The following is a 15,905-nucleotide window of genomic DNA, read 5'->3' on the forward strand; positions in this document are numbered from 1 at the left end:
CTTTGGTTTGTAACTGATTTATTGTGACTTTCAGTGTGTAAATGCATTTTTCTGGCAAAGAAAAAGGTTGATTTGGTAAACTAATTTCCTGATGCTGGTGGAAGAATACAGAAAGCTGAAACTATGAATATTTTAAAACAAACATTCAAGACATACAGTGTGAAAAATAACAGCACACACATTGTAGTAAAACTCAAAAAAAAGACAAAAGCTTGCCACAATTGAAAAATAAATATTTTGCAGTTACATTCATTTTGTATACAACAAAAACACATAGACTTGTAGTTTCTTCTGTTTGCACATTGCAGACTGATCAGACATTGTCTTTAAATGAATGGCTTGTACTTAACTATCCTGGTGACTTGTTTAATAAAAGATTAATAATTTTTTGGTAGAAAGCCAGCAGTAACCCAAATGCTACACTTGATTTAGACAGCCAACAAGTGTATTTATTAAAGTATTGCAGCACCTTCTGATTGGATGGCATATTAGTGACTCTACCATTTAGCAGAGTATACATGTGTGTGTAGCCACCAAATATACAGATGTCTTTCTGTAGCACAGCATCAGACCAACTTGTATATTTTTATGTGTTACATTTTGATGCATCATTTTGAAAAACTTGATTTGACAGCCCTTCAATGAAACTCTGCCATCTAAATCAGTCAGGTTGGACTGAAAACAACAGTTAAAGCAGATTACTTATATCTTTCTACTTTCGTTTGCCTGTTTTAACTATAAAAAAAAATCTCATGAGACAGATAGTCACAGAGAAAAGGCACACAATATTTACGTACTGATCTCATTTGATTGTCATTCTTGTGTACATTGCTCTGATATGTCGGCGAGTGACCTAAAAACATGTTCTTCCCCTGACACCTGTTCTAGTCCACCAGGTCTTTATCGTAATTGAGAAGGTCGCAGGTCAGGAAGAGATCAGAGCGTCCGCTATCAATCAGCACCCTGTTGAGCTGGCTGCTGGTCAAGTTTATGTCTGTGGCTTCATCCAGAGGCCAGTCTAAGAGCTGAGCGCTGGATGGGAGATCCGGAAGGCCCGGCTGGTAATCCTCCAGAGGGTTGGGGTAGAGTAGCTGTCTCAGGGAGCGCATTCTCACGGCCATCCTCACAAGGTTCATGAGGCCAGTCATGGAGAGAGGGTTCAGGGCCAAAGCCAAGCTCTTGAGAGCCCAGCAGCCCCCCAATGAGGGCAACAGGAGCCCCAGCAGGCCATCAGTCAGACCACAGCCACTTAGAGAGAGGTGCTGTAGGCTGCTGGAAGCCTGGGACAGGAGCCGGCAGATGGAAGGTAGAGTGTTTACATCCAGACGGTTTTCACTCAGATCCAGCTGCTGCAGCGTAGAGGCATGATGGCTGCAGGACAGATAGGCGAGGTCAGCTGGACTCAGGCTCAAATAGGGCAGCTCCAGGATCTCTAGAGGCTGAGGCAGCGAACTGTGACAAGAGAAAGAGGAGCAAAACACTGAAATATAACACATCATTTTTATTATTTAATTCAAATACTCACAGAACAGGTTCATTGTTTGGGTCCTTTTTTTTTAAAGGCGGCTGTAAATGTGCTTTAAATTAGGGATTTGATTGTTTGGCTTCATCAGTTAATCTGCTAATTATTTTCTTGATTAACTGGCACTGTGCGAGTGGCAGCCAGTTACAGCAGCTCCTGTTAAGATAATCTACAGCAGATTATCTTAAACATTAAATTTATAAAGCCAGGAAATGTTGAAAAAAAGCAAGTGGTGTATTCCACTTAGCTATTTTGTCTAATCAACAGGCAAAACATCACCTAAGTGATTAATTTGGCTCAATTTTTCTTCTCTAAATCTAAATCTTTTCGAAAAGATTAACTTTCATCAGATGCTATTCACTCAGAAATACAAATATCTTCATAACATGGAGGTTTGGACAAAACCTTACAATGTGTTATGTACTACACTCAACACATTTGGTAGGTACAAAGTTAGGTAAAATGGGAAACAGGTGATACCTGAGCAGCACACGCAGCTGACCAGGCAGGCGTAGTGCAGTGAGGCTGAGCCGCCGCAGTTCTTTTAGGTGTGTGAGGCCCTGTGACAGGTTCTTTAGGGCCTCTTCCTGGCCAACGTGGTCTCGGCGAAAGTCCAAGTTACAGTAGTGCAGACGGAGGGAGTTCAGTGCAGGGAAGGTGGAGAGCAAAGGAAGCAGTTCAGCCAAGCCAGCCATCCCGAGGCTGCTGTAGCGAATGTCGATGCCCAGAAGACCTCTGCAAGGCAGCAGCTCGAGCAGGGTCCTGATACTCGACACTGAAATCTCTTCCACACGTAGATATCTGCACTGAAGCTTTAGAGGTCCTGATGTGCTCAGAGCCACTCGAACACGCTCCCAAGAGCGGGCATTGACAAAAAGATCAGCTCTCACGTGCACCAAAACATCCTTATCTGCCTCTTTTTCCTCAGTCTCAGTTTTATTGCCTTCTGATCCTGTCATTGCTTTCTCTTGTTTCTTCCTCATCTCCATCCTCCTCCTGACTCCTTTACTTGGGTCCTCTTCACTCACTAGTCCAGAAGATCCAATCTTCTCTCTGTCATTACTTGTTTCATCACCATTTAGCTCCTGTCCCCTCTTCCTCTGTCCCCTCTCTCTCTTTATATCTCTGTCTCTCTCCATAGCTGAGAAACGTTTTCTCTCCCACTCCCCTTCTTTCCTCTGTGATTTCTGAGCTCCAGCTCTGGCCTGAACGACCATGGTGCAAAGGGCTACAGTGAGGGACCAGCCTCCCATTGGGTCTCCCATCCCTCCCTCATCTCCTTGGAGTCCACAGAGGTCTAGTATTTGCAGTAAACACCTAGATAAGAAATAAAAGTCTTAAAGATTGCTCACAGAAATAAGATTGATATCACAGTTAATGATCCAAACCACTCCTCACCTCCGATCAGACAGTCCTCTGACAACTGCCAATAAAAGGGCCTGAATGCAGAGACGATTCGGCGCAGTTTGGCCCCGTTTCCTCCGTCCTCCGACCCGCAGTGTACGTTCAGGCCACCGCTGAACCAGCTCACCCACCGCCAGCGGTCTGCAGCTGGCGAACGCGGCCTCCAGCAGCGGGCGGTACAGCTCCCTGGGAACCGAGTGGAGCCAGCCGGGCGACGAGCTGTGGTCACTCACCACCTCTTTGGCACAAAGGCTCACCAAGGTAAGCATCATTTCAGCACAGAGCAGGGCGAGCTTTTAGCTTTAAAAACGTAGCAGCAGAATGAGTGTAGAACACATCTGAGAGCTACCTAGCTGAACTAGTCTCTACACTAAGATTAGCTTTATGACAGCAATTTGATGCGTCCTTGTAAAGCCCAAAAAAAGAATTTAAAACTTCATCTGATAGCTGCTGGGATTATTAACAGTAATAATTTATGCAGCGACGAGTGGAAGATCTTCGGAGCGAAATATTATATGCTGGCTCTTCATGTTAGCAAACACTGGAGCAGCAGCTGCTGCAGCAGGAGGACTGTTTACACTGTAGGCAGACGCACGTCAGTGACGTAGCACATACAGCGTACACGTCACAGCTGTAGAAATTGAAGCACAGAGCGGAGAATCTTTTGAACACGATAGTTCGTAGATTTAAGAAGTTACAATACTGAAAATTGTGTTCTACGTCGCTTCAGTGAGGCATCTGAATAAGGAGGTAATACAAGGAAATGTTTTTGATTTCTGTAGAGTAAAAAACAACAACATATCGTTCTGCTTTAGTTGAGACATTGACCATAGTGTCAAGTTTAGCCATGACCTTTAACCTTCAGGAGGCTTTTATGCAGAGACTACGTCCTTCTTATAGAGACATACGTATAAAATACAATTTTAAGCAATAATAAGTATGTAAATGTGTCAGTAAATATTACATTTAAAGAAAAAAAAATCTTAACTTGAACTAAACCCTCAAATTAAAAAAACAATAAACGGATGATTAAATGAATACTTACATGTCATAATTAGATAGGTCTTTGTTTTCTAAAGGACGTAAAATACATCCTTAAATTAAAAAAGCAATAAATGGATACATAAAAGAATAATTAAATGTAATAATTAGATAAGTCTTTGTTTTTCTTAAGAGCATAAAATAAATCTTCAAATTAAAAAGCAATAAATGGTTAAATGAATTAATAATTAACTGTAATAGTTAGATAGGTACCTGTCAGGTATCAATAAGATTTCAGTTTCAAATTTGTGTTAATATCTTATGTCATAATTTCATTCATGTTTGAGATTATGCAGTCTTTGAGGTCGATTAAAAGTTTAATAAGATTATTTTTTTTTAAAAAAGGTAACTTAGAAGACATACCACTCAAAAATTAATGCTTGTTTAAAAATGTAATGGTCTTTGTTAATAATATATTTTATTGTGATGAAGAACATAACTGGTCACATAACCACAGGTTAGTTAAGGGACTCACCTGTAGTATTTTGGGTCCAGGTGCCAAATTGACTTACAAATTTGCCAGCCAATCAAAATATGTTTCTTCCTAAACTCTGCTAAAAATGCAAGTAAATTTTCTATTTTCCTTTATTTTTTGAGCATATTTTGAATTAAGAACCAGTCATAGGAATCAGTTTTTAATAAAGAAAACACCCCACAACCTCGCCTATGGACTTTGTCAATTTTATCTCCATTAACCAGTGTTTGTGACACTTCTTTATATAAATCGGGGGATGAAGCTTGGAAGTAGGCAAAATAATATTGCAATAAATGTTTCAGGGATAATAACAATGTGAGATGTGTTGTAATATCTTACCTGTATCCACTAGAGGGAGATGCAAGCTTTACGTTTGCACTCATGTCTACTTTTTTCCCTCCTGCTCTCATAAGGGATCATGTCTTTCCAGTGGTGTAGTCTACGTGATAGGCGGGTATACGCCATATACCCGCTAGAAAAGGTCTCGTATTTCCGTACAACCACTAAAAAATGTGCAAAGATAGTATCAGTATATTTTCTGACATAACATTCACTTTCCCGTGCATAAATTCGCCTTCTCTGAAGCGGTAAAGTTGTGTGGGGCAGGCAGTGGCGTATCCAGGACTTTTTTACCGGGGTGGCCTTGATGGGACACAAAGCTAGTGTGGGGTGGCTATGGCATAGCGGACTTTAATGCCATGTACGCAGCCGAACACAGTGCAAATCCCAGTACTTTGCTGCATGTGACATCCCCTCTTTCTCCCATGATTTCCTGTCTCATAAGTGTTAAGTAAAGGTGTCTATTATTCCCATTATTACAGTCCTCAATTATATCTGGTTATTTTAACTACTCTAAATCAGTAAATTTTGAACCGACTGCCAAACTGTTTGATTTTTAGAAACGTCACACATGTAGCGACTATACAAGGTGCTCGGATATATTTTTACAATGCTGGTTTTGCCACTCAACACTTAGATGCTGGACTTCTGTTCAGCCTATGGATGCTCTAATGAGCGCTGTAAGGAAACAAGAGCTCGTGGGATTACTTTTCACATGTAAGATGTATGTAAGGAATAATATATTGTTAGCAGGTTGTCATAGCTAGAGCGAAATAAACGCCGAGAAGACGGATAGAACCCCTCAGCTCCGTGTCTGGCTTCTACTACCCATGATCTAACCAGCTCTCTACATCATCCTGTGTATTACACAGCTGCTTACCGGTGAAATAACTAATCTGAGACCATTTTTTCTTTAAAATTCGATGTTATGAATCTAGCATTCCTAGCAACTTACTGCAGTAATTGGTGGGTTAGAATACAGCATCTGATTGATCTAATAATAGCCCTGATTTATGATGGAACTATTTTTGTTGTAGACAATTTTTTATCTCTAGCTACTTTTCTCACATGTTTAAGCTTTCCCAAAGAACGTGATTTATACACGTGATATAATAGTAATAATAACAGTAGTAATAATAATAAAATAATAGTAATAATAGCAGTAATAATAGTAATAATTGATATAATATTAAGAGTAGTAATAATAATAATTTTTATTATTAACATTAGTAATAATAGCAGTATCTATCTATCTATATATCTATCTATCTATGGCAAAACCAGCATTGTAAAAAAATATCCGAGCACCTTGTATTGTAGCGACACGTGTGACGTTTCTAAAAATCAAACAGTTTGGCAATCGGTTCAAAATTCGGCAAATAATTCCATTTTTAGATTCAGCAGTACCTCTCTCCTCCATAGATGTCTATGCACCGCTGCCTCGGCTGGCCCCGAAGCAAGATGGCGGCGCTGCAGGCACATCGCTCGAGTGGGCAGCCGCAGTCAATGAGGCGTCTACGTATATATGTCTATGGTTTCTGCTATGTGTAGTCTACTTGATCGCGGCACCGACACGGCAAAATAAAAGCATCAATAAGGAAGCAGGTTATTATAGCACGTACGTTTAACACCACATGTCCGTTTCTGTTTATAATCTCCTCTGCGGGGAGACACTGGCGATATCAGGGAAAAAAAAGAAAACTAACGTTCAATTCTTAACTTGGTTTGAGGCTGCTAAACTTAATCTAGCTAGTGCAGCCACTGCAGTGTAGTTCGTCTTACTCTTTTAGCTGATACTTAGTGCTAGATGAAGTTTTTCTACGCATTCAGAGGGAACTACAATACAAACAAACATTGCATTACCATACCTCCGACAGATTTCACCGGTTTCCTTATCCAGCATGTGAAGTTCCTTTCACCATCCTCACAGTCCAGCAGCTGCAGAAGGTGCAACGTAAGACGCAATGTGCGTGGGTCACCTGACTCTCCACCTGTATGGTCATTGGCCAGAGATCAGCTGTCACAGCCTCGGTAAAACCATTACTGTGATAGTTCAAAATGTAAAACTGGCTCTAAATCAGTTGATCGGCTGTCATCATTGATTGACAGAATTTCTCTTGTTTCTCGTGTTGACGAACTTGACCAACTACCTATCAGATCTGGGGTGGCCGCAGGGTTGGCCAATGAGATTTCAGGCCACCCCCTAAAATCGCCATTGGGGGCAGGAGGAACAGTATATGGCTAAAGAAGAGGGGCATGAGTCAACAACCTCTAATAAACCAACGGCAGTCGGTGGAGACAAAATTAAGGAAAAGAAAGAAAACCAAATGACACTATTTCAGTGTTTTAATGAGCCTTCTGCTTGTCATGTGAATACTGCCGCTTTACGGAACACCACAGCTGGAGCTAACATTAACGTTTCAGAAAGAAAGCCTGATGAAGAGGCCACATCAGTTCGACTCAGCGCTGTTTGACAGCGCATTTAATCCATCTTAACTCTGAATATTAAACTGATTTTCACGTGTTTTTTATTTTTATTTTTTTGCTGCAAACGTCATACATGTAGCTATGATACAGGACAAATGGTTCAGCGTATTTTAATATTCATATCGGGAATAATAGATAATAATAATAATAGGTAATAGAATATTCGGATATTAAGCTCGACTGGAGACAGGTATTTTGCAAACATTGTAAACACACACACACTAATATGTTCGAGAAGCAGATGATGGCAGTAAAGTCAATTATTTTAATAATTTGAAGAGACAATATATGATTATGCTATATATACATATATAAACAAAATACTGACTAATGAACACATATTTTTATATAAAACAATAGATAGAAGTGATATAAATCACAGATGGAGTATGAAAATCATTCATATATATATATAATAGATAAAAGTTATATATCGGAGAAAATTATTATATAAATCACATATAGACTATCAATATAATTCATACATACATATTAAAAAAGATATGTCAAAAAATGATATTGCAAGACAGCCACTCTACCCACTGAGCTATACTCCCTATGCCTATATCTCTCACTCACTCAGTTATACTCCCTATGCCTATGTCACTCACTCCTACACTCCCAGCCACTCTACCCACTGAGCTGTACTCCCTATGCCTATCTCACTCACTTACTCCTGGAATCGAACCCCGGACACCCGGGTGCCAGCCAGCCACTCTACCCACTGAGCTATCCTGTCTGTGCCTATCTCAATCAGTCCTTTACTCCCTATGCCTATCTCACTCACTCACTCCTATACTCCCTATGCTTATCTCACTCATTTACTCCTGGAATCGAACCCCGGCCTCCCGGGTGCCAACCAGCCACTCTACCCACTGAGCAATACTCCCTATGCCTATCTCACTCACTTCTTTACCGATACTCCCTATGACTATCTCACTCACTTACTCCTGGAATCGAACCCCGGCCTCCCGGGTGCCAGCCAGCCACTCTACCCACTGAGCTGTACTCCCTATGCCCATCTCACTCACTCCTATACTCTCCATGCCGATCTCACTCACTCACTCACTCCGATACTCCCTATGACTATCTCACTCACTTACTCCTGGAATCGAACCCCGGCCTCCCGGGTGCCAGCCAGCCACTCTACCCACTGAGCTATACTCCCTATGCCTATCTCACTCACTCACTCACTCAGCTATACTCCCTATGCCTATCTCACTCACTCACTCAGCTATACTCCTTATGCCTATCTCACTCACTCACTCACTCAGCTATACTCCCTATGCCTATCTCACTCACTCCTATACTCCCTATGCCTTTCTCACTCACTTACTCCTGGAATCGAACCCCAGCCTCCCGGGTGCCAGCCAGCCACTCTACCCACTGAGCTATACTCCCTATGCCTATCTCACTCACTCACCTATACTCCCTATTTCACTCACTTCTTTACCTATACTCCCTATGACTATCTCACTCACTCACTCCTGGAATCAAACCCCAGCCTCCCAGGTGCCAGCCAGCCACTCTACCCACTGAGCTGTACTCCCTATGCCTATCTCACTCACTTACTCCTGGAATCGAACCCCGGCCTCCCAGGTGCCAGCCAGCCACTCTACCCACTGAGCGATACTCCCTATGCCTATCTCACTCACTTACTCACTCAGCTGTACTCCCTATGCCTATCTCACTCACTCCTATACTCTCTATGCCGATCTCACTCACTCAGCTATACTCCTTATGCCTATCTCCCTCTCACTCACTGAGCTATACTCTCTGTGCCTATCTCACTCACTCCTATACTCCCTCTGCCTGTCTCTCTCACTAACTCAGCTATACTCCCTATGCCTTTCTCTCTCACTTACTCCTGGAATCGAACCCCGGCCTCCCGGGTGCCAGCCAGCCACTCTTCCCACTGAGCTATACTCCCTATGCCCATCTCACTCAGCTATACTCCCTATGCCTATCTCACTCATTTACTCCTGGAATCGAACCCCGGACTCCCGGGTGCCAGCCAGCCACTCTACCCACTGAGCTATACTCCCTATGCCTATCTCACTCACTCAGCTATACTCCCTATGCCTATCTCACTCACTCACTGAGCTATACTCCCCATGCCTATCTCACTCACTCACTCCTATACTCCCTATGCTTATCTCACTCATTTACTCTTGGAATCGAACCCCGGCCTCCCGGGTGCCAGCCAGCCACTCTACCCACTGAGCGATACTCCCTATGCCTATCTCACTCACTTACTCACTCACTCAGCTATACTCCCTATGCCTATCTCACTCACTTACTCCTGGAATCGAACCCCGGCCTCCCGGGTGCCAGCCAGCCACTCTACCCACTGAGCTATACTCCCTATGCCTATTTCTCTCACTCACTCAGCTATACTCCCTATGCCTATCTCACTCACTCCTCCACTCCTTATGCCTATCTCACTCACTCACTCTCACTCAGCTATACTCCCTATGCCTTTCTCTCTCACTCATACTCCCTATGCCTATCTCACTCAGCTATACTCCCTGTGCCTATCTCTCTCACTCACTCAGCTATACTCCCTATGCCTATCTCACTTTCTCACTGAGCTATGCCACCCTATGCATATATTAATCTGCACACATACATTTATCTAATGAGAAATTGCCAGGATACAGCCTAAACATCTTGAGGCACTTATAATAATATATGGTGACTTCAATCATGTCACCCTCTCCTCCCACTTGACTGGATTTATCATTCTAACACCACGGATCATCCACTCATAATATCGTGATGGGCCTCTCTCTTGACTGCAGGACGGAGAGATATAGAAGATCTTTGTACCCACAGCAATCAGGCTTTATAATTCTATCGCAAATCGTAGATGAGCTGACAGACAAATTAATTTCCCTTTTGGGATGAATAAAATAATCTGAATCTTTGTTATTTAATTAAAAAAATATCATGTGGATTACAATAAAGTCCACATGATAGATGAGTAAAAACAACCAAAACGTTTATCTGAGTCTGAGAATTCAATGAGCGCTTGTGGAGATCTCTTCATTTGTTCTCTCTGAGCTTAGTATGGTGATGGATCCGGACTTCTCTCATCTCATCAGTAAATTCTGAGCCAATCACGTTGGAGAAAACATTTGACTGACAGGGCTGATAGCCAGTGAGCTTGCTGAATAATCAAGCGGCATCTTTTAGCAGCCCTGTGTGATTTTTCCACACCTCCTGCTGCGCGCAGGAGCTGCAGCTTTTCTCTGTGTCAGTCTGTGCCTCAGATACTGATCAAGATCCACGCGGAAGCTTATCTGAAGTGATTTTTTGAGTTCTTTATGAGTTTTTATTGTGAAAATATTGTGAAAACAGGCTGATAAACGAACATATACCATTTTTGCCCAGGGTGTACACAGGGTGTCCAAAATTGACAGCGCCGGACCATAAAAGTACAAATACATGTGTGAAACACTCATTTCTTGTAGTATTGCTCTGAAATTTTGACCTGAACTATGTAATACCCCAGGCTCTTGCCTTTTTGTGTTTTCAAGCTGTCACAGTGCTGCCACACTTATTTTCTGGTGTTTTATTCGGGAAAAAATTTAGGCGAGAATAAAATTCATCCTAATTCAGTGTGTTCCAACATAAAATATTCTGTGCCAGTAGCATCTAGAGTAATTCTGAGTGCACTGGGTGAACATTCAGGTTGTCCACTTTCAAAGGAGACCCCAACCACGCCTGTACTCCAAACAGTTCAAGAACAGCATTCAATTTACTTTCTGTACATCTTCAGTAGAAATTTCAGGCGAAAATTGACCGAAGCTTATAATGAATTTAAAAGTAATGTATTCTACACTTTTATTTTGAAATTACTGCTATATGAACAAAAATGCAATCGAATTTGATTTGTAAACAAAGTGTTTTAATGGCAGTATTTCCTTTAAAAAGTAGCAGTTAAAACATTTCTTGGAAATCTCAACCTAAACATTAATGTAGTCAAATCAACTACAACCAAAGCAGTTTGCCACGGCATGGGTGTCTTAACGCTTTATCTGGTTTGTAATAGAAAAACAAGTTACCCTCGGAGTCCAGAGCCACGATCATACAATAATAACAGAAACCTTCCCAGCAACAGCAAGTTTTCATTTATACATCATTCTTATCTTTTCTCTGAACAGGTACCAGCAGAAACATTTTTCTTTTATCGAGTAGCACATTCAGTAGCAGCTGTCCCAGTTACAGGTAAAGTGGTCGAACACAAAAAATAATAGTACACAGCTGGGACTGACTGTGCAGAAGACGTCTGTGTTTGTGTTACGGCCACCAGTATTGGTGTGCCGTCTTGTTTTGAGGTGGTGTCCTATTGGGTCTTTGTCTGGGAGAAATTTGTGTGTGGGTTCAGCTGTGGCTTTTGCAGAGTCTTTGGAACCACAGCTGCCGGCCGTTTCAGCTGATGACACAGAGCTGATGACGACCTGCACTCCAGTCTGGTTCTCCCCGTCCTTCGACCATCCGGATTGGGCCACCCTCCAGCGCCTCCTCCTCGGACCAATCAGAGGCAGCCAGGCACCACACCTGCTACCTATAAAGTGCCATCATGCCATTAGTCTTGGTGGCTTTTGGGGTAACAGTACTGGAAAGAGGAATTGGGATCAACAGGAGAACATCTAATAATCTTGCAGTATACACAGTGGAAATGGTGGCGGTTTTGGTTGCACTACAGTGGGTGGAGAAGACTGGTCTAGGAAAGGCGTTCGTGTGTTCAGACTCATCATCAGTGCTAGCAAGTCTCAGGTCTTTTCATTCAAACAGCTGTCAGGACATCCTATATTCAGCCCTTGAGTCACTAACAAGAATTGTTCACCAGGGGGGTCAGGTAAAGTTTCTGTGGGTACCAGCACATGTAGGGGTGAGGGGGAATGAGAGGGCTGATGATCTGGCCAAGAGAGCTTTACTGAAAAGGGAAGTAGAAATGCAGCTGAGGATTAGCAAGAAGGAAATTAAAAGTATTATCTATGCTTTCATAGATATATACAAACGCTAGATGTCTCAAGACGGAGTCTGCAGCGTCGTCACTTGGCAGCCATCTTAGGACAGGGGACTGCTCTGGCGCACTGTACTGTAGTCAATGGTAAGGTGGATGATTTCCTCACTTTAACACTCACAACTCGCTCAATTCTTGATTGATTTACAAACGGTTTAGTTTATTACAAACCTTATTAACGTGGCTATGATTCGGGCTCAATTCTGAAATCGCAGCTTTTCGTTTTGAAAAAGGCAGCATAGTTGTCTTTTCTGCCTGGCTACTCACATTGAAGATGGTGTTACTCACAATCTGATTTTCAATTATTAGGTTTTCCTGAGACCAACGTTTTTTGAGAACCGAATCTTTAGGCGAAATTACATTCTTTGTGGTTGTATTTCTTTGCTTGTTAAGAGACTTTGATTGAGACCTTAGACTTATTGTTTGCCTTATCTATGCCTGGATTAGTTAGCCTGCAGCCGAAATGCATTGTGGGTAATGTAGGCACCAAGTTCATGAAAAGAAAAGACATCTGTTTGTTGTGCATTGATTTTGGTTGAGCTTTGTTTTTATCTGTGCATTAGAAAGCTGATAGTAATAAAGAAGTGCAATGCTAAATAATAAAATTACATTTACATCCATTTATGCTGAAAAAAGATATGTTCATTATTATATGAATTCAATGGTTTTAATTATTCTTATGTAAGCAGTAAAAGAAGTACATCTCTGACATTTATAACAAACCAAGCTGTTCTAAAATCTGTTAAAAATTGAGCAATCTACAGTGATTTTTAAAAGCCATGCTCCATTGACTTAAATGTTATGAGTGATCGAGCAGCCCTGTCCCAAGATGGCCGCCATGTGGCGACGTCGCTCCCCATAGGCTGACAGCGCTCATGAGCCATCTAGTGTTTGTATATATCTATGCTTTGACCAGTCCACCCTGGTACCTCTTTGCACTGGGGTTCTGTGTGGTCTTTCGGTCTGGAAGCAGTTTTTGGTGGGTGCTACAGACAACTTCGACCTTCTGTTGGCTTTAGTTTAGTGTGGAGCCCTACCTGTCAGTGGAGACTGAGGCTCCAATTCGTAGTCTACCAACTGTGTGTAGAAGCCACTTCGTATTTTGAGCTTTTGTGAACTGTGCTCAGTATGTATACTGTTACGATCCAACCTCTAGGGGTTGGCTGGATACTTTTTCTTATTGGACTTTTGAAACTTTAAGTGACTGAACTCTGCCCAGAATCTTTCTGAGGAGGTGTCTTTGTCCGGATATTCCTGCTGGTTCTACTGGCTGCAGCCCGGGACGAACTCAGCATCTTGTCCGCGTTGTTTTCTCACTCGGTGCAAAACTGCGATCACGTCAGCCGTCTTTCGTTTTCCCGTGGTCAAGCCAGCCGCTCCAAGATCTTATGTGCACTACTCGTACAGACTTTATGTCAAACACACAGAAACAAGTGGGAAAGTCAGCGTGACTTACAAAAGCGAATGGAAACTTCCGGTTTTCAAAATAAAACGGGTGAATAAAAGAGATGTCATAGACCAGACTTAGATATACTATCTTGTGTTAAATTTGAGCCAATAGGTCACATGACCTGGGAGCGATTGAGCAGAAAATGCAAAATTCAGTTAAATATTAATATAAAATATACAAAGTAACCAAATGGAATAAAAAGTACTGTCTTGATCACTGTGTCATACTATAATCCTGAATACAGTCAGTCTCTGGGTCACATTAACCTGGGAGCTATTGAGCTAAAATTCTAATATTTACAGCAAAAAATTTCTATTAAATTTATTAAGTATCTAAATAGAATAAAAAAGAGGTGTGTCTTGATCAGTCTGTGTCATACTATAATCCTGAATACATTTGGGGTTTCTAGGTCACATGACCTGGAAGCTTTTGAGCTAAAATGCTAATATTTACTGTAAAAAATTATATAAAATCTATTAAGTATCCAAATGGAATAAAAACTGGTGTGTCTTGATCACCCTTTACCATCCTGTCAATCCTCATTGATTTGGAGTCTCTAGGTCACATGACCTGTGAGCTATTGAGCTAAAATGTTAATATTTACTGTAAAAAATTATTATTAAATTCAGTAAGTATCCAAATAGAATAAAAAAGTGGAGTGTCTTGATCAGTCTGTGTCCTACTATAATCCCAAATACACTTGGAGTCTCTGGGTCACATAACCTGGGAGCTATTGAACTAAAATGCTAATATTTATTGGAAAAAATATTTTTAAATTCATTAAGTATCCAAATGGAGTAAAAAGTTTTGTGTCTTGATCAGTCTGTGTCATACTATAATTCTGAATACATTTGGAGTTTCTAGGTCACATGACCTGGAAGCTTTTGAGCTAAAATGCTAATATTTATTGTAAAAAATTATATAAAATCTATTAAGTATCCAAATGGAATAAAAACTGGTGTGTCTTGATCACCCTTTACCATCCTGTCAATCCTCATTGATTTGGAGTCTCTAGGTCACATGACCTGTGAGCTATTGAGCTAAAATGTTAATATTTATTGTATAGAATTATTATTAAATTCATTAAGTATCCAAATAGAATAAAAAGTGGGGTGTCTTGATCAGTCTGTGTCCTACTATAATCCCAAATACACTTGGAGTCTCTGGGTCACATAACCTGGGAGCTATTGAGTTAAAATGCTAATATTTATTGGAAAAAATATTATTAAATTCATTAAGTATCCAAATGGAGTAAAAAGTGGTGTGTCTTGATCAGTCTGTGTCATACTATAATCTAGAATACATTTGGAGTCTCTGGGTCACATGACCTGCGAGCTATTGAGCTAAAATGCTAATATTTAATGTAAAAAATTATATAAAATCTATTAGGTATACAAATGTAAAAAAAAAAAACTAGTGTGTCTTGAGCACCTTTTACAGTCCTTTCAATCATCATTGATTTGGAGTCTCTAGGTCACATGACCTGGGAGCTATTGAGCGAAAATGCTAATATTTATTGTATAGAATTATTATTAAATTCATTAAGTATCCAAATGGAATAAAAAAGTGGGGTGTCTTGATCAGTCTGTGTCATACTATATAATCCTGAATACATTTGGAGTTTCTAGGTCACATGACCTGGGAGCTATTGAGCTAAAATGCTAATATTTAATGTAAAAAAAAAATTAATATTCATTCATTTAGCTCAATAGCTCCCAGGTCACGTGACCTAGAAACTCCAAATGTATTCAGGATTATAGTATGACACAGACTGATGAAGACACACCACTTTTTATTCCATTTGGATACTTAATGAATATAATAATATTTTTTTTTACAATAAATATTAGCATTTTACCTCAATAGCTCCCAGGTCATGTGACCTAGGGACTACAAATAAATGAGAATTGACAGGACTGTAAAAGGTGCTCAAGACACACCAGTTTTTATTACATTTGAATGCTTAATGAATTTATTATTAATTTTTTACAGTAAGTATTAGCATTTTTAGCTCAATAGCTCTCAGGTCATGTGACCCACAGGCTCCAAACTGAATGTAAAGGGTGATCAAGACACACCATTTCTTATTCGTTACTTTGGTTACTTTTATATTTTATATTAATATTTAACTGTAAATTTTGCCATTTCAGCTCAA

At 40.7% G+C, this 15,905-nt stretch overlaps 1 protein-coding gene across 1 annotated transcript; it reads right to left on the reverse strand.

The window, feature by feature from the left end:
• Position 1: 1 nt before the first annotated feature.
• On the reverse strand, positions 2-3,531 carry si:ch73-174h16.4 (leucine-rich repeat-containing protein 14). The gene is made up of 3 exons (XM_022215302.2): positions 2,921-3,531; positions 2,003-2,839; positions 2-1,452 (listed from the first exon to the last, which is right to left on the reverse strand). The coding sequence occupies exons 1-3, from the start codon at positions 3,196-3,198 to the stop codon at positions 885-887; spliced, it is 1,683 nt and encodes a 560-aa protein (XP_022070994.1). The 5' UTR covers positions 3,199-3,531; the 3' UTR covers positions 2-884.
• Positions 3,532-15,905: the final 12,374 nt, after the last annotated feature.

Source organism: Acanthochromis polyacanthus, chromosome 20 (assembly GCF_021347895.1).
Source record: "Acanthochromis polyacanthus isolate Apoly-LR-REF ecotype Palm Island chromosome 20, KAUST_Apoly_ChrSc, whole genome shotgun sequence".
Taxonomy (NCBI): domain Eukaryota; kingdom Metazoa; phylum Chordata; class Actinopteri; family Pomacentridae; genus Acanthochromis; species Acanthochromis polyacanthus.

What these genes read in the sequence shown, in the direction of transcription:
- si:ch73-174h16.4 (XM_022215302.2), bottom strand. Translation starts at nt 3,198, where the DNA reads ATGATGCTTACCTTGGTGAGCCTTTGTGCCAAAGAGGTGGTGAGTGAC. An exon ending in AGAGGACTGTCTGATCGGAG is followed by an intron (nt 2,840 to 2,920) that starts GTGAGGAGTGGT and finishes TTTCTTATCTAG; the next exon opens with GTGTTTACTGCAAATACTAG. An exon ending in CAGCTGCGTGTGCTGCTCAG is followed by an intron (nt 1,453 to 2,002) that starts GTATCACCTGTT and finishes CTCTTGTCACAG; the next exon opens with TTCGCTGCCTCAGCCTCTAG.